The 22,508-nt window shown below is 44.8% G+C and overlaps 2 protein-coding genes across 3 annotated transcripts in view; one reads left to right on the forward strand and one right to left on the reverse strand.

Annotated features, from left to right (window-relative positions):
* Rad9b (RAD9 checkpoint clamp component B) overlaps nt 1–5,002 on the forward strand; it is a 38,907-nt gene extending 33,905 nt beyond the window's left edge. For both annotated transcript variants that reach the window (XM_004635912.2, XM_023720471.1), the window contains exon 11: nt 4,666–5,002. In XM_004635912.2, coding sequence (XP_004635969.1) covers nt 4,666–4,767 — 102 coding nt within the window. In that variant the 3' untranslated portion in view covers nt 4,768–5,002. The remainder of the gene's footprint in view (nt 1–4,665) is intronic.
* Nucleotides 5,003–6,882: 1,880 nt separating this feature from the next.
* Pptc7 (PTC7 protein phosphatase homolog) overlaps nt 6,883–22,508 on the reverse strand; it is a 42,061-nt gene continuing 26,435 nt past the window's right edge. The window contains exons 3-6 of the mRNA XM_004635913.2: nt 18,406–18,604; nt 13,293–13,416; nt 11,648–11,777; nt 6,883–10,667 (exon numbers count right to left, since the gene is read on the reverse strand). Of these exons, the coding sequence (XP_004635970.1) occupies nt 10,609–10,667; nt 11,648–11,777; nt 13,293–13,416; nt 18,406–18,604 (512 nt within the window). The 3' untranslated portion in view covers nt 6,883–10,608. The remainder of the gene's footprint in view (nt 10,668–11,647; nt 11,778–13,292; nt 13,417–18,405; nt 18,605–22,508) is intronic.

Consider the following 22,508-nt stretch of genomic DNA (forward strand, 5'->3'; position numbering starts at 1 on the left):
TTTTTTTGGTACCAGGGATTGAACTCAGGGGCTTATGCTTGCCAGGCGGGTGCTTGTGCTGCTGAGCTAGCTCTCTGCCCCCAGGAGTGTTTCCAAATTCTCATGGACATGTTGCACATTTATTATTATATTGCTATGTAATTAATTTCAGTTGTTAGTGTAGATACCTTTAGGTTCTGACAGCCTATCTTTTGTGTCTGTAGACGTATTTTTTTTCACGTTATTTTTTTTACTTTTGTTAGCATGTTTGAAGTATATGAAGATTACATTTACTGTAGGGAATTGGCACATGTACATGACACATTTTTTTTTCTCCTTCCCTCCCCCACCCTTTTACCTTTCCAGCATTGATTCATTTACTTATTGCATGTTAATTTTCTATGCTGCTACTTTATTGTTATTATTTCCTGAATTGTTTTATTGTTTCCATCATTTTACCTTTGATTTTCCAGGCATACTGTATACAGTGTTTACACAAGATAGTTTTAGTCTGTAATTTCTTCAGTCGATGTCTTTTGCTGCATTAGCTGATGAGCTCTAATACAGCGTCTGGAAGCAACAGGGAGTGTGTGCATCTGCGCCACTCCAGTGTTTGGTTGGAAGGTCGGCACATTCAACTGTTCTTGCTGGTCCATTCTTCCTTACGGCCTAGGCCACGGTCTTTCTCCTTTCTCCACTTTTTTTTCCCCTAGGACTCAAATTCACAACCTCGCTTGTGCTTGCCAGGCGGGCTGAACTACATCCCCAGTCTCTCTTCTCCACTCTTAAATTTCCATCCAGTCTTCAAGGCCTGGCCCTTCCTCTTTCTTACCATCTCATTGCACCTGCAGCATTTTGTTCATCCTGTCCATGATAACTGTCCTGTAATAACCTAATGTGATACATAACTGTTACCTTGCTAAGTAGACTGTCAGTTCATTTCTGTCCTCCTGGTACATAGCTGGCAATTTGTATACCTTCAACCCTGGTTTGGGGTATCTTAAAAAAATTATTTTTGGATATCAAATCCAGCACTGCACACATGCCAGGCAAGTGCTATGAGCTATATGCCAACCCTTTTTATTTCTTTTTTTTTTTTGGTCCTCGAATGCCTTCAGGGCACTTTTGGCCAACGGGAGAGTTGTGAGGTTCGAACTCCAGCAACCTGAGGCTGACAGCTTTGTGGAAGCAGCCACTTAAAGGACTGAGCTAGGGCCAGGCCCCCCCCCTTTTTATTTCTTGAGACAAGGTCTTACTAAGTTCCCCCAGGCTGGCTTCCGACTTGCAATTGTCTTGCTTCTGCCTGGAGTAGCTCAGATTATAGGCATGTGCCACTCTGCCTGGTTCCTATGGAAAAAAAAAAATTAAGAACCCATCCAATTCCAAATTGTGCCGGGCATGGTGGCACACACCTGCAACCCCAACACTTGGGGGACACTGAGGTAGGAGGATCTCTGTGAGTTCCAGGCCAGCCTGGGCTATATAGTGAATTCAAGGCCAGCCTGAACTACAGAGAGAGACTTTGTCTCAAAAATGAAACAAAACAAACAACAGCAACAACAAACTGAAATCACACTACATTAAGAAAGGGAGTTTTCTGGCCGGGGAGATAGCTCAGTAGAATAAGTGCTTGCCTGGTAAATTCAGGGTCCTGAGTTCAATCTCTGGTACCACACACACATACACACACACACACAAAAGAAAAAGATATAAAGAAAAAAGAAAGGGAGTTTTCAAAAATTAAACCATTGTAGAATTATTATACTTAAAATGATAGTGCAATGGCTTCTTGGGCTTTAATTTTAACTAGGTTTAAACAAGAAGTTATGGGGTTGGGGAGATGGCTCAGTAGAATAAGTGCTTGCCTGACAAGCTCAAAGGCCTGAGTTCAATTCCTGGTTCCACAAAAATAAATAAATAAATAAATAAATAAATAAATAAATAAAACCAAGAAGTTATATGTAGCCTCCAGGGTCCCTAACATCGAGAAAAGTATGTATTATTTTAAAAACACTGTATGATTATCTGTCTTCTTGCCCAATTCGGACTGGATCATTCCCAGTTGCCTGGAGGCTATTGTTTTCTCCTCTAGAAGACCTTTGGGGGGCTTGGGGAGGACTGCGCCTCTGGACATGCTCAGGGCCAGTGGAGCAGCTTCCTGTTCCTAAAACACATCACTCTTTTTGAGGGGGGGGCTCCTTGCCTGCTGGCCTCAATTGCATGCTTCTCCTGCCTTAGGCTCTCAAGTACTGGGATTACAGGATACAGCACTATCTAGTTTACAAAAAATTCAGCAGTTTGGGACAAAGCAAATGTAAATATCCCACGGAAGGTCACAGGTTGTTACTGGGCTAAAATGAAGTGGCAGAACCATGCTCTCCCCACTGGAGTGGAGTCTGTTTTCCCACCCTCTGCAGCTTGAGGGGCCCTGGCAGCTCTGGCAGAGGTGCCCATCTGCAGCTAAGTCGGCCCACAGCACTTCTTCCCTCAAGCCCTGCCCTGTGCTTCCACACCCTAGGGTCCTCCTGACCACACCAGCTGCCTGGCGAGCCCATGCCAGCTGCTTTCTTTCTGCCCACTGCTTCAGTTCCCCTTGCTGTGTGACAGAGGTGTCCTGGGCAGTCACCGTTCCTGGTGGGGTTTTCTGTCTGGGCTGAGGCCTGCAGGCTTACAAGTGCACCTGCGCCTCTGGTAGTGAGGATGACGTAGCAACAGGGCTATTCAGGTGTTTGCTGGGGGTGCCAAGTCTTGGGCAGCCATGGGAGGGGCGCTGCTGGGAGCAAAGTAGGCAGGGCTCCTCAATTTGATCAGAGTAGGGCATAAGGAACAGTGTGTAGATATAAACATCACGTAACTAGAAATATGGCAATTTTTAAAAAGCTGTGATAAATTTAATAAAAGTCCTGGGTGCCCTGAGATTTAATGTGCACAGTGACCTAATCCAGAAGGTCAGAGTCCTGAACCTGGTGTATGAGCTGAGCTGGAAAGGCTGTGTATGGAGGGAGGAGGCAGGCAACGGCCTGTGGTGGGAGGGGTGCTGGTTTTAGGGAACAGAAAGGTGGCAGGAGAGCACACGGGAGACGAGGACACAAGATGAAACCAGAGCAACTGCTGAGGGCCAGTCAGGCCCGAGGAGTCCTGTACACCATGTCAACAGCCATATAAAGGACCTTAGTATTTAAGGTATTTGAGGGTGTTTACGAGTGAAACTGGTGGTTGGATATTTACAAGATAACATTAGCTGTGTGAAAAATAGGGTGCAGAGAGGCAAGAACAGTCTCTCGGTGCAGCACCGGAGAAAGAGAAGTCAAGAGAAGTAGGGCAGGGGCCCGGGGAGATGGCTCAGTGGAATAAGTGCTTCCCTGGCAAACGCAAGGGCCTGAGTTCAATCCCCGGTTCCACCAAAAAAAGAAAAAAAAGAGAGAGAGAAAAAAAAAAAGAGAAGTAGGGCAACAGCTAAGTCAGGAGGCAGAACTCCCAGGTCTGGTGACAGAGGGTCCAGGAGTTCAGGAAGGAGGGCTATTTGAAGGGTGACTTAGTTTTGGAGAAGCAGGTTCAAGGTTTGTAAGACCATGAATTCTGCTGGGTGTGGTGGCACATGTCTGTAATCCGTGCACTAAAGCTAAGCCTGAGGATTGCTTCAATTTGGAGATCAGCCTGGCCTGCAAAGTAAGCCGAAGGCCAAGCAGAGCTGCATAGTGAGGCCCTGTCTCAAAAATACCTTCCTGCCCCCCCACCCCACCCCACATTGTGAGTTCTGTTTTGGATCGATTACGTGGTAGGAATCAAGTAGGCAGCAGGATATGTGGGCTGAAGTTCAAATTCCTACTTCCTGGCACCTGGACAGTAATTTCAGTTTCAGGACTACCATCATCGAAACCCATGGTTCCTAACCAGGGGGGACTGCGTCCCCAAGGGGACCTTGGCCCTCTCTGGGCTTCTGGATGTTACAGCGCTGAAGTTACAATGCTGGAGGCCTCTAGTGGGAGATGATAGCCTGGCATCTCACACAGCAGCAAAAGATCATCAGAGCCCAGGCATCAGCCAAGGGCCCAGGTGCACGCCGTGTAGAAGAGGGTGAGAGTGTGGAGCAGTCAGTGGCGAGTGGGTCAGGGGGGTGGCGCAGCAGGGAAAGGTCGGAGCAACAGCCAAGCAGGGTAAAGCCTGGACATGGCAGTGAGGTTGAAGGTGCAGTGGCTGTGTAAGAGTGGCCTCTGTGAGGACCAAGAGCTGGCGCATGCACACAGCTCCATGTGAAGGCAAGGTGGTTGCTCCTGCAGGCTATGTGCCAAGAATGAAAGACAGGAGCATCCGCAGGTGCTGAAGCCCTTGGGGTGTAGGGGAGAGGCCTGAGGGGCTTGGTGCAGGCACAGAGCAAATGGGGGCTCTGGACTAGAAAGGAACTTGGGGAGCAAAGGCCTGGGAGGTAGGTGCTCAGCTTGCCCCACAGCCTTTTGGCTGGCAGGTCGGCAGATTGCTAGTCCAGACCTGGCTTGGGCCCATGAGGTCAGTGAAGGGTCTGGTTTCTGACGTGCTGGGCCAGCATCAAGGGTTGTGGTATCCCACAAATCATCAGCTAAGCCAGGGGAACCACTGTGGCCACATTTCCAAGAGGGCCGTCACCTAGAGCTTTACTGAACAAGCTTTCACTTGGTAGTAACAGGATGGCTCTTTTCTCCCCTCTAGTTTTCGTCCATATTCTTTGGAGCAGTTTCTTCTGAGCCACAGAAACACCACCCGCAGCCTTTAGAGAACCTGGCCATGGCAAGCGACAGCGAGGAAGACTGAGCCGCTGGCACCCCGCAGGCTTTCACACCATGTGTACAAGTGTCCCAGACTTCTGTGACAGGGATGGGGGGCTCCGCTTCTCTAAACATCACCTTGCACATGACTCAGTGTAGGAATAGCTGTTTGTCCAGTGCATAACATTGGTTTTAAATTACTTGGAGGCAGAAGTTCACTGTGTAGAAAAAAGCCAGTTAGAGTTCTTTGATTCAGTTCATGTTCACCCTGGAGCCTTCAACTCTGCCAGTTTTATAAAGGCGAACTGTTGGCAGCCATTTGGAGAATGTCAGGATGGCTTGAAATGATTTTGTGACTAGCAGCCAGGCCATCTTCTGTAGCTGACTGCAAACATTTAGATTTTGGTGCTTTTAGAAACTGCAGTTATATAACCTTGTGTAATTATTTTTTTTTGTCCTATTAAATATTATATAAAGTAACCTCTAGAAAAAACAATCATTTAGACTCCGCCATCTGTTTGTTACTGGTAGCTGAACCCAGGGCTTCTGCACTGAGCTCTATCTCCAACCTTTTTTTTGGAGACAGGGTCTCATTAATTTGTATTATAAACAGGTTCAAAAGAGGGAAGAGACACATACCATAATTTGAATTTGTGGTCATAGCTCCTCAGCCTCTCAGAACCAGGACGCAGTTATACCACTACACTCTGAATGGTCTTTTTATATACTGTAGAATTTTATTTCCTAGCCTCCTGTTTTTCTGGTTTCAATGACTGAATATATTTGGTACAGGGTCTCACTACACAGCTGAGACTCGTACTGATCCTCCTGTTTTCAGCATCCCCAGCACTGGGATTACAGGTGTGTGCCACCACACCCGGTCTTGGTGGCCAGCTCAGCGCACCCTGGGGCGGGGCCAGCGTGGTATGTGGTGCTGGGGATTGAACCCCAGTCCCTGTGCTTGTGTAAGCAAAGTGCTTAGTTCCCTGAGCTATCTCACTGACCCTTGAGTTTTTATTTTGCAGTGTGATTCAGAAAAGAATTTAATGGAAGTAACCAAATATTTCCTATTATCTGACACAGCAGCAACTTTTACTCAGAGCCTGCATCTGGAGTTGGAAGAGGTGGAAGACAAATGTGTCTGTTCTTTTTTGAGAACAGAACTTGTTACCTGCACAGGCTAAGAAAACCTGGCACAAATCCAGTTATGTAGTATCTTATGGCATGTGTCTCTTTCCTCCTTGGAACCTGTTTATAATACAACAAATGAGGTTTTTTTTATCGCTGTTTGAGAAACCATCAAACCATAAAAAGGTGTTCGCTGGCAAGCAACTCTTGAGATTGTACAAGAACATTCAAAAGATGGCTGAGTGGATTAGTATGTTCTAGAACTGTGAATTGAAACCAGGATGAATTTGGCTCTTACAGCTTAGTAGTGAATCACAGCTACCCACAATAACCTAATAAAAACTCAAGTTCATCCCAAGATTTTCCTCAGTGAATGAAAATGGGCTTTTACCAAGCTATTTGTGGAAGCTGGCAATGCCCACATAATTTCAACTACGTTCTTTCTCCCTGTAGGCCTAAGATATATGTGTCTTAAGCTACACTGATGATTGCATTTGTAACACTCCTAACAAATGCAAATGACTGCAGCTACTGTGTACACACAAGAGTAAGCTAAGGTGTCCTTACTGAGGACGAAGCTTCCAGTGTGGCTGTGAAGGGGCTGTTCTCCCCAGTTTCCTGGCACAGCGCTGGTCTATAAGGGAGACGTACAGTGTTCAACTATACTCACTTTTTTTTTTTAAATTTTATTCATTTATTTATGTGTGTGTGTGTGTGTGTGTGTGTGTGTGTGTATACTCACTTTGGACTGGAGTTCAAATACATTACCCTGTGACATTTGCAAGGTGCAAAGCCTCAGCTGGGGGGAAACCTCTACTTCACAATTAACTATCAACCCTTTTTGATGAATTTATGAGGAAACCTAACTGATACAGTAAAACAGCTGGTGAGAAAGCCGTGGTGATTAAAACAGTCAAGGATAGAAAATGATAGCTATGAAGTGCAATCCGGGTAGTGACTTGACAGAAATCAATGAACTCAATGCTGAGGGCCAGTCTCACTTAGTTACTACTGAAACCAAAACAAGTACACAGAGTAGTATAAATACTATATTTATTAAATACCTTTACAGTTTATTTAAATGTATATACAGAACTATTCCTGCATAAGTTATATTTCTGACATCCAATTCAGGTAACTGCCTCTTGGGTAAGACAAATAATGATAGTCTCAACAGAAAAAAGCAGCTCATTAGTATACACAGATTCAAATGCTTCATTATTTAGCCTTCTTTGTCACAAACTACCTGCTAACAAATTTTGACATGGATACCATTTTTAATTGAGAAGTTCAATTTTGCAACAAATTTGTAAAAACTAATACAATCCAAATGTTTTCTGTTTCAGGTTTTGTTTTACAAGCAGATATTTTTTGGCATGGTAAAATTTGCTAAACGCAAGAATGTGACTCAGTTCCTAGAGAAACTGAATGCTGTAGCTTCTATCAGAGATAGCTGGCATAAGGTGACAAGGAACCATGAATATATCCGAAAAGTACAAACATTTACAGTTCTAGCCAATCTTGTCGACCATTCCAAAACACTCAAAACAGACTCAGTAAATTCTCACAATTCCTGCCTTGTTACTTGATGTAGTAGGTTGGTGGTACCGAAGGTGACGTCCATCTGCGGGCCACTCTGTCTAGAATATGCGCAGCTGACAGGAGAGGTGTGTCCCAGCACACAAAGCTCGCTGGGGTCTGAGTCTCTACCTAGGTGCCGCCCGCCCCCGACACACACGCACGCCTGGAATGGATCTGTGAGTCAGCGCCCATCAGCCACGTCACATGAGAACAGTGCAGTAAGTCTGGATGAATAACTGTCCCCCTCCTTCCTTCTCTCGGGTTGTAAGAGCCTATGGACTTGATGTACTTTATCTCCATTTGGTAAATTCCTTTTGTGCGCAGGCAGCTTAAGTTCATAGGAAGAAATAAGGTTCTGATATGTTTAGAGTGCAAATTTTAAAACAGAACAAAATAAAAATTTCAAGCGTGTGATAAAAATATTGATTTTATAATACAGTATTGCTTTATAAATATAGATGGAAAAGCTATAAACTTTACTGGTCTTTGGTGCATCCAGAGAGGGATAATTTGCTATTTGTAAATTAGAAATCCAAATTTTCTCTTTTGTTATAAAAACTTCATTACATGAGCCAAATGTGTGTTTACACTGCTTGATTTAAAATACAATTAACACACACACATACACACACATTAGGTTCAGAACCAGACCCACCAAGTGACAGAGCTCAGCCACACCCAGAAGCTTGGCCATGCGACTTGGAAAGTTCTACCCTGGGCCCAACACCTCCTCTGACACCGAGAAGAGGTACTTGCTAAGCAGCACTCTGCCTGTCTCCTGGCAGTTATAAAATTAAACGTATAACAAAAAAGACGGGAAAACAAAACAACCCAGAAAATGTCACTAACCTATAGGAGGCCTGGTCGAAAGGCCATTCCACTGTGAAACTCAGTTCTTGTCCCATTATTTTCAGTGCCACTGAAACAGCCACAATGATTTCTCAAAAAGTGAGAAATGAGTGTGTAAGACACCACCGATCTGGCTTCACGTCACAAGGATGCTTTGATGGGTGAAATGAGAGTGGAGCAAAGCCAGTAACTCGACCAGCACTGCTCTTACCAGGAATTAAATGCAAATGTTGGAAAACTAATACAAAATCTATCCAGATCGTAAGGCTATGTATCTCAGACCAAAAATAATTACAAATCTAGAGTTGAAGTCATCAGTCCTCACATAAATGTATTTTCCTTTTAACAAAAACCCTTTCTGGATGCAACTTTCTTTATGTTTTAAATACACAGAGACTGCAAATAGTTTGTGTAAAATAAATACCCCACCACTTGCCACTCACGCTTTGTGTTTGATCAGAGCATGATGATTTCTCCTTACTGAAATAGTCTCCCCCACTCCACCCCTCCATCTCATCTACCAAAGATTTCCATTTCGTCAAGTTAGGGTGTTAAGGCATTCTGACATGAACTTCAAGGTGATTCAAAATAGGTACCTAACATTATGCCAATTTAGGAATAGTAGATAAATTACTGAACAGCTTACAAATGAATAACTCATTCTTATTATAAATGAAATGCCTGTTACAAGCATGATGCATTGAAATATAGTAATGACATGTACATGGTACATGTTAAACAATTTTAAATAAAACAAAAGCTCGACAGTTACTCAAATATACAGTACAATTTCACAAAACAAAATCTTTTAAAACAAGTTGAGGTAACCTCAAACATAAGTTTTAATGCAATAAACCAGGGAGTCAGTATCTCCTTTAGAGAAAAGACTTTTCTGTGTTCTCCTCAAGTAGATGCTCTTCAGGTTTCACTGCATTCTCATCTATACACCAACATTACCTGACTCATAGAAAACATGGCTTTAATTTAAGGGTTTCTAAGTATTTGGACTCGAATTCAATTTTTTTTTTTTTTTTTTTCTACCACCAAGTTAATGAAGGAAAAAACGGACCCAAAAATATATATCTTTACAGCAGTCAACTTGTACACAAACCTTAAAAATAAGTTTGAGCTTGCAGGTAATGGGAAACTGAATGCGGGGTAGTTTTTAAGGAAACTATACACTGCAAATGGCTATTCGGAAACTGTAAACATTAAGCTTGATTCAAAAACCCCTGCATTTCTGTCTGGGGGAACCGCAGTGTCGAGCGTCACTAGTTTTCCTCATGGGCTCTGTACGGCAGCCACGGCACACGGTGCGCTTGCCAGGCGCTGCAGTGGGTCTGGGCATTCTCTAGGGAAGCCCGGCTCCTCGGGGCAGGCCTCACGGCACATGATGGGCAGCAACTGTCAAAGCCAGTGAATGTGGCAGCTACAGCTGTCTGTCCTCAACTTGCTAGGCCAGCGGGGCCTAGAGATCCCATCCAGGGCATCCTTTCAGACAGCAGGGAAAAACTTCAGCCATAAAGGTAAATTCTCGGCTCTGAGGAGTTTTTTGTAACCTTGAGTACTATTTCCATTAAAAATTTTTGGTAAGGTGTCTCCTTCCTCAGCCTCTCTAGATCAGGCCACTAGCTTGTGAGGTGGACTCATCAATAAACTGCTCAACTTTAATCACAGGAACACAAGCATCTTTTTAAAAGCACAGAATATTGGTGTCCATAAAACTAAAATTAACTTTTATTCCAATTTGTAACTAAAAATCTCTGGGGATCAAAGTTTCATAACCCAGAGCAGTTTTAGAGCAGAATTATAAACTCCTGGAAAATAGGAGTTTATACTGAAAACTTAATGCCACATCCAATCATTGTAACAAAGACAACGCCTGTGGAGTATGTGTGAATGTTTCTTTGATGAATGATGTATGTTTTTAGTAGATGTATCATTACATACTATTTGTTAGACTTTTAAAATCCCTTTAACACACTGTAACTTTGAATTCACTTTACCAACATTACTCATTTTCAGTACTTCAACCGCTTTTGAAAAGTAATAGCCTTTGAAAAGTAATAGGCTTTGAAAATCTCCATGAGAAATGAAGGCCAATCTTCAAATCTTGTACCTCTTCAGTTGTTGCTGGCAGATACAAGCTAGTGAATGATAGTAGTGGTTCTCAACAAAGATCTCAACGGGTCTCAAAAAGACAGGCAAAGGCTTACATCACTGGCCATTGAGATCAGTGGCAACAAAACGTGGTCCTGCCAGCAGGATCAGCACACGTGGCAGGAACACCGGGGAAGAAGAGGGAAGGCAGGAGTCGGAGCTGGGCAAGTCAGTCTGTATACTCCGCCACTATCGAGAGAAGGACAGTGATGTCGTCTGGCTTTCCACCTAAAACAAAAGGGAACACCTATCAGTACATCCCCTAAGAAAAAGTCAAAAAAGTAGGCCTAAGTAAAGACAAATGGCTGCATTTTAGGAAGACTTGGTTTGTCAATATACTATAGCACTCTAGCAGAGAAAAAAGGAGAAAAAGTATTTTTAAATGTTAAACACCAAGAATTTTCATGTAATTTAGTTGAAGTCTCCCTGCTCCTTTATAGCAGGAACTCTGAAAATGGATACCACATCCTCTGTTTACATCAATCACAGGAGAGACACAATCTGCTCAGATAACTTCAGCCTGACGAGAGAGTTACATGCCTTTATCACAATCCTAATTTGGACAAACATATCCAATGTTTTGAAACTAGGAATAGCCTTGTATCCTAATCTGCCAAACAGCTATGGCACGTGCTTTTTTCTATTTTAACATTTCTTAGAAGGCTAAGAAATGCTCTGCATGTCATAATATTACGTCAGCAAGAACCTGACCAAGCCCCCTAGTTCGAAGATGCTAGCACCAACATGTCGTTGCGACTGGCTGGCTCCCAAAGGCGCACCACGCAGCAGACAGAAGGACTCCTCAGTCAAGGGCAGTTTCACATTGCTTTCCTTTTCAAAATCTGCTACGGCAATTTGGCAAATACTGTCAATGAGTCCCACAGAGCCAGGGGAAGGGAGAGCAAAATATCAGACGCGTGAAGGGCAGAGAGTTGAACCATTAGGAATGCGTGGGCCTCCACGCAGTCCTGGGGGCACTAGGGCTCAGGGCCAGGCAGCCACAAAGCCGTCAGGTTCAGCCCTGGAGCTCCGAAGGGCCTCCTGGGGAGCAAGACGGGACACAGCCCAGCAGCCCTGCCCTCCTGCCCTTGTTCACGGGCTGGGCTCCCAGCTGGGAGCACACACCTGCAGTCCCACTGGGTGCCCAGAATGCTCCCACTCTGCGATGTCCCCAGTTAGTTACTGTGACCTTCCCAAAGAACGCTTACCTCTCACATTCAATCCGTTGTCACAAGCAAACTGTGCAAAAGGTGACATATAATTCGGGTCATAGGCCAGCTCATGAGCTTGCTCAGCAATGCTTCTTGCAGTCTGCTGTATACTCTCATAATTTGAATTCTAAGATGAGAGGGTAAGCAGTTATTTTTACTGTAACACACGCATGATTTCTGTATTCAAGCTTACTTGCCGATTCCACCTCTGAAGACGGTAACATTTGTCTAAACACATTTTCTACACTAAAGCTTTGTTCTAGCTAGAGGAACCTTAAGCTTCAGGCTGTCACTATTGAGTGATACCACCAGTGGTGCTGCAAACCTTGGTCAGAAAGTGCTCAAGTCTGGACTTCTAGTTTTCTTTTCCTTAATCCTTAAGATAGTCCTGTTAAAACAGGATGGGCTGAAAAGTGGGACTCCATCGGCATTTCCAGGACGGTCCCGTGGTTCCTCAGGAATGTGCCCTGGCCCACGTCAGTTTTCCTCCTGAGAATACCATGGGCTTTTCTATCATCAGGACTCCAGCCTGTTACCCTCATTTCTGCTGCTTCAACTTCCTCATCTACTAGATAGGGACAGGACAGCGAAGTCCGTTTCTGTTCAGCCCCTGAGGCCTGTTCCTTCACCCTGCCATCAGTACTCTACCATGCAAGACAGGGCATGGTGGTGTGCGCCTGCAATCCCAGCGCTTGGGAGGCTGAAAGCAGGAGGATCACTACAAATCTGATCTGTGTAGGGAGACAGATACAAAAAGTAAAAACCAAATACAAAAAGTAAAAACCAATCCCCCCCAAAAAAACCCCAAAACATTCTACCATGCACGCACAGCTGCCTGATCTGCTCGCCTCCACTAGAATCCGTGCTCCCTGAGGGCACAGATGGCATGGCTTGTGCTCACCACTGTGACTGCAGCGCACAGGCTCCGCTGCACCTAAGCACCACACAGCTCGTGGACAGCACAAGGCAAAGAACTAAGGGCTTCCCTCCCACACTCCTGGCCACTCGTCTCTGCAACCCTGTAGGGTAAGACCTTTGCTACTCCCATTTTACATATGAGGAAACAAACTACTGCTTGAACAGCTGAAAGAAATTACCCAAAGTCAGTGGTTAGGCAAAAAGACTTAGGAAAAAACCTGATTTTTCCCCGGATTAGTACTTTCACCAAGCCAAGAGAATGGGAAAAACCCGTTTCCCCCTCCCGCCACTCTCCACATGGGAGCAGTCTGAATAATTTCATTCCTGTGGGCAGCTCAGGCCACACCAAGGCTCCGAGCTCTGTGGCTCCTGGCTGGCCCCGGCAGGACTGCTTCCTGTTCTCTCTCCACCTCAACACCTCTTGGGTGTGTTATAAGAATTAAACAAGGAAAAGACAACCAGTAACCAAAACCATTAAAATAGAAAACTACACACAAGAAATGTCCTTACATGGACTTTTCTGGTTTTCACCACCCTACTAAAAGCTGCCTTTCCTTCAAGTTCTTGCAAATATTTCCACACATGACTACTTAGAATATTAGAACCATCATTTCCTAAAGCTCATACGCTAGTTCTTTCTAGAACTAGAGAAAGATAGTGCAAAGAACAAAGCTCAGCTGGCCAGAGCAGGCTGTTTCCAAGGACGAGCCTTTGAGTTAATTACCTTTAACTTTTTTAGCTCCTGCAGGATCATATAATCAGGCATGTTGTCAAAGAGTCCATCTGTCGCCGTCAGGATAATGTCTCCTAACTGGACATCGAAAGAGGTGCTATCCGCAGCGTCTGGGCTGTGATAAAGACAGGGAGGGCCAAGTTAAGGAAGCCTTTCACAGACATGGTTCACATGGGCCTCCCAGCAAAACTCTGCAATGCAATGAGGCTTTTTAAAATTTTTGAGCAGGGTGTCACTATGTAGCCCAGGCTGGTCTTGAACTCTCAACGATTCTCCTGGCTTAGCTTCTCTAGTGCTGGGTTACAGGGGTGTGCCACTGCGTAAAGCAAAATAAGGTTTATATTTCTTTTTTATTTTTAATTTTTTTTTGTGGCCAGCTTAGCCTGCCCTGGGGGCAGGGGGTTGGTGCAGCAGGTGGTGCTTGGGATCAAACCAGGGTCCCTGCACTTGCCTACGCAGGTGCTTTAGACTGCTGAACTATCTCACCAGCCTGAGGTTTTTAATTTTTTATTTGGTACAGGGTCTTACTATGCAGCTTGGACTAGTAGCGATCTTCCTGTCTCAGCCTCCTCAGTGCTGGGATTACAGGCATGCGCCACCATGCCCAGTTTCAGTGGCCAGCACGGCATGTGGTATGGGGGGACTGAACTTGGGTCCTTATGCTCGCCAGGCAGTCACTTAGACTGCCAAGTTATCTCCCCAGCCTATAATGAGGTATTTAGAATGGAGTCAATTTTAAAAAAAAATTCATCCTGCAATTTTGCATCTTGAGAAAAATTAACTGAAGGCTCTGATGTGAACATGAACTAAAACCGCTAAATAAAATTGTTTGCTGATTAGTCACCTGTGGCTTGTGAGTCAGACCTAATGTGACTTTAAAACCCTCATGGAAGTGACTCTCACTTCCTAACTGCTCAGTGCCAAGTCCAGCCGCCCTTACTCATCTGCACGTCAGTCCCTGCATGCTGGGCCCGGGCTCTCAGGAGGGCGCGAGTGGCGAGGCAGGACGCCGTGCAGGGAATGACTCCCTCGCGCCCTGGCAGTGCTTCTGGCTGCGCAGGGACGGCACATCTCCGAGGAGTCACGGTGCGCTTGTCGTGCTTGGCATCTCTAAGTGTGCCTGGGATGCAGGCCTCCAGCAGTATCTGCTGGCTGACTCACAGCGCCCCTCCAAGTTAGGTAAAACTTCAAGAGGTTGTTAAGGGAGTACGATACAGAGTGGTCAGTGTACACAACTGTTTCTGTTCAATTTTTAAAAGCGGGGGCGAGGGAAGAGACATACAGATGTAGAGACTTCTAAATGCACAGAAGGAATCTAGAGAGATTCAAAGAAATCCTAAGAGTGACTCCTAGAGAAAGTGAGGCTGGGGGCAGACAGCAGGCACATTTCTCACTACACTTTTCTTTCTGTTTACAACTTTCACAAAAAACAGATTAGCTAGGCACACTGGCAACATCTGTAATCCCAGCACTTGGGAGGCTGAGCAGGATTATGGAAAATTTGAGGCCAGCCTGGCTACAAAGTGAATTCAAGGGCCTGCTTGGCCTATACACTGAGACTGACTCAAAAAATCAAAAATAAAGAAAAGACTTAAAAGTCTGAAACAAGGGAGGAACTGGGAGAACAGATGACCTATGAGAGTTCATGCCCCTGCTAGGGCTGCTTCGCCACCATTTCTAAAGGCTACTTTACTGCTTCTGGGCCTCCCCGGGAAGGAAAGATGAGACATCTAATCTGCTTTAACCTGTAATTAGGGAATAAGAGCCAGGGAAAAACTCATTGACCTAGAAGAAAGAGGCCAGAAACAGATCACCCCAAGCCTGACAGAAAAGCCCCACACTGGTGTCAGTGACATGTTATGAAATATGTGAAGAGAAGACAAAAACTCACCCATGTGGAGGATCTTATATAAAGTACACTGAGAAAATCCTGACTCATCTGCACTTGACATACGACTAATAGGAGCACACCCAGGGCTCTGTGACCGGTCTGCAGGGACACTTTCACTTCTACATTTATACAATAAATGTTTGTACAAAGTTACTGAAGGACAGCATCTGCATTAAGGTTAAAATACTATTTTGTAGATAATAGTGCAAATAACCAAGGAGGCATGCCTGTAATGCCAGCTACTGGGGAGGTCAAGGTAGGAGAGCTGCAAATTCAAGGTCAGCTTGGGCCATTCAGCAAAACCTTATCTCACGCTAAAAACCAAAAAGGCCTGGGGATGTAGTGCTGCAGCTGAGCGCCCCAGGAGTTGATTCCTAGTATTTAAAAGGTTTTTTTTTTTTTTTTCCTGTTCTTGTTGTTTTTAAACCCTATTATCTACCTGGTGGGAAGCTAGCCAGTTCCTTCTGTGGAAGAAAAGGCGTCCCAAGACACCCTCACCTGCTGGGTCTTTGGGGACAGGAGCCAGGTTCCGCAGATGAAGGAGCACTGCGCCCACTCTGCTCCGTGCTGAGGTTTCTCCTTCCCAGGAGTGGCCTTCGCTGCTCTGCCCGTGGGAGACCCGCCCCCATTGGACAGGCCCTCCGCGAACACTCCCGCCCATGAGCTTGGTGTTCTGCCAGCTGCAGCTCTGCCCATTCTGATCGAACACACTGTGCTGCTGGAAACTTCTGACTGCACTGAAATCCGAGCCGCAGTCACATGCTAGCGGGTGTCTGTGGGCTCCCGGGAAGCCACCTCCACCGGCCGGCCAGGAGACTCTGGCTGTCCCCAAGACAGCAAGTAAGAGAGGGCAGGGCTGGCCCAGCAGCAAGGAGCCAAAGCAAGCAGCAGCAAATGAGGAAAATTCAAGTATGTTCTCTAAAACCTGTTAGCTAAGGACAGCATCTTATAAAGCCCACAGTTGCTGAGGTCTCCCCATTCGAGTATGGCTAATGGTACCTGTGGATTACAACCAACAAAAGAATAAAACATTCTCCCAATTTGTGGCCATCTGCCTACATCTGAAAGTAAAAAAATTTTCTTTAGGAGTCTGCAACAGACTTTTTTTTCTTTTTGTCTGAGATGGGGACTCACTATGTAGTTCTGGCTGGCCTTGAACATGGCGATCCTCCCGGCCTGGCCTCCCAAGTGCTGGGATTACAGGCGTGCATCACCACACCCAGCAGCACTTCATTTTTTTTTTTGCAACTTCATTCTTAAATGAAGAATTATGCTCATTTCAGATTCAGAGATAACAGAAAAAAATTATTTTTATCTTATTTGGACATCAGACTTGAGAGAATAAGAGCCAGTAAGTAGGAAAGAAAAAACCCAAACAAAAGGCACTTTCTCTTTTTCTTTTTTCTTTTTTTTTTTGTGGTACTGGGGACTGAGCTCAGGACCTGCCCTGCCAGGCAAGCGCTTCAGCTACTGGGTTATCTCCCCAGCTCAAAAAGGCACTTTCTAGAATACTACTTTTACAACAGGCTTGTTATGGTTTGGGTCTAGATATTCCCTAAAGCCTCAGTGTAGTCATGGGGCAGCTTTTATAGTCTGTGATAAATTCATGATCCAATGCTGGGATTATTTCACTTCTACATTTATATAATAAATGTTTGTACAAAGTTACTGAAGGAAGGCATCTAAATTAAGGTTAAAATACTTTTTATAGATAATAGTGCAAATAACCAAGGAGGCATGCCTGTAACGCTAGCTACTGGGGAGGTCAAGGTAGGAGAGCTGCAAATTCTGGGCTAGAGAGCCTGAGTGCAACAGAAGGGAGGGAAAGAGGCTTGCGCCCGGCCACCGCGCCGCCCTTTCTGTTCCTCCTGCTTTTGCCGTCCTCCTTCCCCATGGACTGCTGCCCTCGCCACGTGCCGCTCTGCCTTGGAGCCAGCTGAGTACGGACTGAAACCTCCACAAACTGTGAGCTACATGAACCTTTTCTTCCCTAATTTTAGGTACCAGGGATTGTGTCCCAGCAATGAGAGAAAACCGAGACAAGGTTCATTACCATTTATGAACTGCCGACATTCTTTGTGCCAGATCCTACATGATTAGAAAAGGCAGTGAAACCTTAGTGTTACTGTAATCTAAAACAAATCATGAGGTTAATTCCAAAAGTTCTAACTATCTTGGAAGATTCATTTTTTTCAGAATCGGGGATTGAACTCAGATCCTTCTACTGAACCATCTCCCCGGCCCCCTATCTTGGAAGATTCTTAACTAAGAATGAACTGAGAGAGATCAAAAAGACTGAGCCAGGGCCAGGGAGATGGCTCAGTGGAATAAGCACTTGCCTGGCAAGTACAAGGGCCTGAGTTCAATCCCCTGTTCCGCAAAAAAAAAAAAAAAAAGACTGAGCCTCTTCAAGGACAATGTCACAGACCACTCGTACAACAAGACCACTTCTGACTCTCCTCTGGTTCTATGGGATGCATGTAAGAGGATCCAAGCCAGCATGATGGGACACATCTGTAATCCCTGTACTCTGGGAGGGTGAGGCAGGAGGATTGCAAATCTAGCCCAGCCTGGGTAACTGCAATTTAGCACAATCTGATCTCAAAATAAAAAAAATTAAAGGGGCTGGGCTATATAGTTCAGTGTGAAGGTCTTGGGTTCAATCACCACTAGCCAAAAAAAGAAAAGAAAGGAAAAGACTACAGAAGTCAGCAAGAGGGGCCAGGGAAATAGCTCAGTAGAATAAGCGCTTGCCTACCAAGTGCAAGGGCCTGAGTTCAATCCCCGGTTCCACCAAAAAAAAAAAAAAAATTAAAGAAGAAGTCAGCAAGATATTCTAACAGATAAAGCAGGCATCTATAGGTGGGCTTCCCCAATACTGTATGCAAAACCTTGATAGGGCAATGATGTGTGAACAAGGACTTTCTCCACCACAATTTAACAGAGATTGCAACACTGCACATACTACGTGTTGGTATGAGAACTGAGCACATCTGACACAGTATCAGGTACTGGGTGTCTACCGGAATTCAACTTGTAGGTCAAGCAAGATAGTTCTCAAAGCCTGACTAGAAGGTCCTCTTGCTGAGCACTTTCTCACTGTGCCTTCTCTTGCAGGAAAATGGAAAACGCCTATCCCAAAGCACTCACAGGGGTGGGAGGGGACCTGTGGGGGCACCATATCCCGCTCAAAGGTGGCTGCGGGGAGCTTACCTGTCACTCAATACGACTCCCTCGGCTTCCGGGGGCGCGATCGAGAGCTGGAACGGAGTGTTGAAGTAATGCTGCTGCTCATCTGATCGGTGCACAACTTCACCACCCCTGACCACCAGAAAGCCCGAATCACCCAGGTTCGCTGTGTGCAAGCGGTGGCTCGTTCTGTCCAGCACCACGATGCAAGCAGTGCTACTACCTAGAAACAAAGTGGACATTCGTTTTTCTCTTTTCTGGCTCTGGAGACACCTTATCATGTAATTCCAAAAAGCAACAGCATATACTATGAATCTTTTGTCAAATTTGGACTTTCTTAGTAACAATCCATATGCCCACGAAGGTCAGCGATGCGATCAGGGTCAACACCGTGGGGAAAGAGGGATTTACATTCCACACGGTAAGTGAGCCACCCGGGCCTGTCTTTTGCAGAGAAAGTAAAAAGGACTGGCACCTAGTCACATGACCCCATTTCATTTGTGTTATAATCTATGTCAAACCCACCAAAGCATGCCGCCACTGAGTTTTAATACTTAAATGCCAGAGTGATAATGCTACATTTTCCTCCAGTTCTCATAAGTCATTCTTCTCCAAAAAATTCGTTAACATTTGAGACAGAACACATAACCACAATTTAAAACCTGATTTTCAGCTGTTGAAGCAATGAATTTTTATTGGAGACCAATGACTCACTATGAAGTAACAAGGCCAACTGTCGCAGGTCGCTTGTGTAAGCAACCTGTCTGCTTTACAGATAGCAGTGTTCAGAGGGAAGAGCCCTCAGCTGAGCTGCTGCCACACTGAGCCCCTGCTCGCCACTGCTCTCAGGCACAGGGAAGGTGTCACTTCCAATGGAGACCGAACCCTCTACCAGGAAAATAGCAGCGCAGAAAATCAAGCAGTTTGTAAGCGGTTTGTAATGTGTAAAAAAGTCCAGGGCCGGGAACACAGCTCAGTGGCACACAGCCTGCCTAGCAAGCATGAGGTCCTAAAATTCTCTGGTACAAAAAAAAAAAAAAAAAAAAGGAGAGAAAAAGAAAAGAAAGAGATCACCACATCAATAACCTTATTAGTTAACTTGAGTCAAAAGAAAATAATTGGGGCCGGGGAGATGGCTCAGTAGAATAAGCGCTTGCCTGGCAAGCACAAAGGCCTGAGTTCAATCCCTGGTTCCGCCAAAAAAAAAAAAAGAAAATAATGCATGATCCTGGCAACAGTGTAGGGGTGTAGTGAACTGCTCACTCTCACCCCAAGGTGAAGCGTACAATGAACAGTTTATTATTCTTTTTTTTGTGGCAGACTCAGCCTGCCCTGGGGGTGGGGCTGGAGTGACATATGGGGCCAGGGATCAAACCCTGGCCCCTGCACTTTGCCTAAAATTGCTTAAGCAGGTGCTTTAGACCACTGAGCTATCTCACTAGTCCCACAATGAACATTTTAAAGGGCAAAATATCCCTGGAAAATGTACTTGTCCTTTGACTGGGCAATTCCACTCATGAAAATTTATCCTACGAAAATAATTACAGCTAGGCATGGTGGCACACACCTATAATTCCAGCACTAAAGAGGATGAGGCAGGAGGATCATTGTGAGTTCGAGATCAGCCTGAGCTACAAAAATGAGTTCAAGGCCAGCCTGAAATGCACAGCAAGACCCTGTCTCAAAAAGACAAAAAAAAAAAAAAAAAAAGAAAAAAGAAAAAAGAAAAAAATTACAGATGCAAGACTCAAGTACAAAAACATTAAGGAAGAACTCAAAACAACATAAACATTAAAACTAAGGGATTAAATTATGATATATTTGCGTAAACACATGTCACCCTTAGAGAAGCACAGACTTGGGAGTTGGCATGCCTGCATGTGAATCCTCGCTGCGCCATTTTTCAGTTGTGTGACTTGGGGCCAAGGCTTTTTAACCTCTCTGTGCCCCAGTTTCCTCACCTAGCAAATTAGGACTAATAGTAACCAACTCATACAGTTGTCTCAAAGGCTTGCAATAGAGCTCAGCAGCACAAGCACCTGCCTGGAAAGCACAAGGTCCTGAGTTCAATTCCCAGTACTAAAAAAATAGAACTAGGTAAGTCATGTCAAACACTTAAAACACATAGTATTAACTATTTAACAGAAATTAAAATTATGTTAGAGAAACATACTTGGAAAAATAAGTGAAACAGGTAACCAATTAGCTTTCTTTTGTCTTTTTTAAAAATGTATTTGGTTGTTACAGGGTCTCACTACAGAGCTCGGACTCGTGGCGATCCTCCTGCTTTCAGCCTCCCCAGTGCTGGGGAGCCCAATTCTGGCCAGTTCAGCCTGCCCTGAGGGTGGGGCTGGCATGGTATGTGGTGCCAGGGATCAAACCATGGTCCCTGTGCTTGCCTAAGCAGGTACTTTAGTCCACTGAGCTACCTCGCTAGCCCCACCAATTAGTATTAAAAGTTTGCTTTAAACAACTGTGCCATTAAAATTTGAACTGTATATCAAAAAAGAGTGAAGTTTACTGTAAACAAAAAGAAAGAAGCAATAATATGCAAAGTCTAACCTGTTCAACTGATGGTTAAAAAGCAAGGCAGACAGGCTGTGGAAGCAGCCACGTGAATCCCAGGGCAGCATCATTGTCTAGCTGCGACCTGAGCGAGGGCCAATTTCCTCTAGACCGGCCTCTTCCTAACAAAATGGGAATGAAAGCACCGTGGACCCAGCTCTCTTGTGAGCACACAGGAGACTCAAGTCCACTTACCATTACTGTCCACATAAAATGAAAGAATAAATCTGGGAGCATAATCACCATAGTACTAATAGTTTTCTTAGTAGAACTTTAGGTACCTGTTATTTTTGTCTACTGAAAATATGCATCAATGCAGACAACTACAATATGCACAGCTTTCTCATCCTTAAATGCTCAGGAATTCCATGTCCTTGTTAGCTAAAGTATATGCACTGGTGGAGCTAGCCTGACGCTAAAGCTATGCCACTGGTTTCCTGTTCCTTTTTATCAAAGGAAAAAACAGGTGTTCTAACTAGTAGTGTTGCCAGAATCTGCTCCATAGCTCACAGGAGCAAAAGGGCACCAATCAGCTTTCCATCCTAGCCGGATGCACAAAAATCCGACTATTTATCATTAATATAATTATGTAAAAGGTTTTCCGAGACATGATAGAATTAGATCCCGCTGAGAATGAAAAATGACCTGAGCCGCACGGCCTTTCAAGTCTGCCATAGGAAAGGCTCATGTTGACTCGTCACGACTGACAAGCCCAGGCTATCATTCTGCTGCCCCTGTGCAGTAAGTAACATACTGAGTTAGAATCAAAATGGTCTTTGGGAGACTTGAGAATCCAAAGCACCACGCACACCCAGCCTTGTAGAAGTGTCAGGCTCCTGATGTCTGCTGCTCCAAGGCCTCCTCAAGTTACTGCCATGTGCACCTGACTCAGGCCGGTGAGCCCAGTACTGGGGAGGGGCTGACATTCTCCTGTCCGCAGGGGAGTAAGCATGTGAGGAAGAGCACGAAAGGAAGTGCCGAGAGTAGCCGGTGCTCACGTGAGTGGCTCAGGCAGGTCTTTCCTGCTAAAATGAAAATACTTATATCACCAAGGCCCTTATTTTGTAAGCTACTAAAGCCTTTTGTGCAGCAGAGAAAAGGATAACCTCAGGACTAAACCCTCAAATTTTAAAGACATCCTGATTTATGAATGTACTTAGGGTCTCTAGGGAAATACAGGCCAACAAGCCTGTGATGCCCAACCCAGTCCCCAGAACAGCTAGACATCTAAAGAAATAAACAGCATAGCTACTGGCTTGCTTGTTATGCTTGATTTACTTTCTAAGGCTTTGGCAATTAAAAGATGACTAGTCTAGTAGAGTCATTATTATTTACAATTACATCTTAACTGCGGTTCAGTACGACTTAGCAGCCTATCTCTGTCAAAATTTGCTTGTTCAGTTACAAACAATCCAGATGTGTAGATTAGGGGAGGGAGATGTGAGTGTATTAAAGATGGCAACAGAGAATTATTTCAATGCGTCTTTCAGGGAAAAAAGGTAATCATAATAGTCAATGTAAGTAAATCTTAACCTGCCCTTAATTTCATTAATACTCCCAAG

This window comes from Octodon degus, unplaced genomic scaffold (assembly GCF_000260255.1).
Source record: "Octodon degus isolate 3935 unplaced genomic scaffold, OctDeg1.0 scaffold00076, whole genome shotgun sequence".
NCBI lineage: Eukaryota > Metazoa > Chordata > Mammalia > Rodentia > Octodontidae > Octodon > Octodon degus.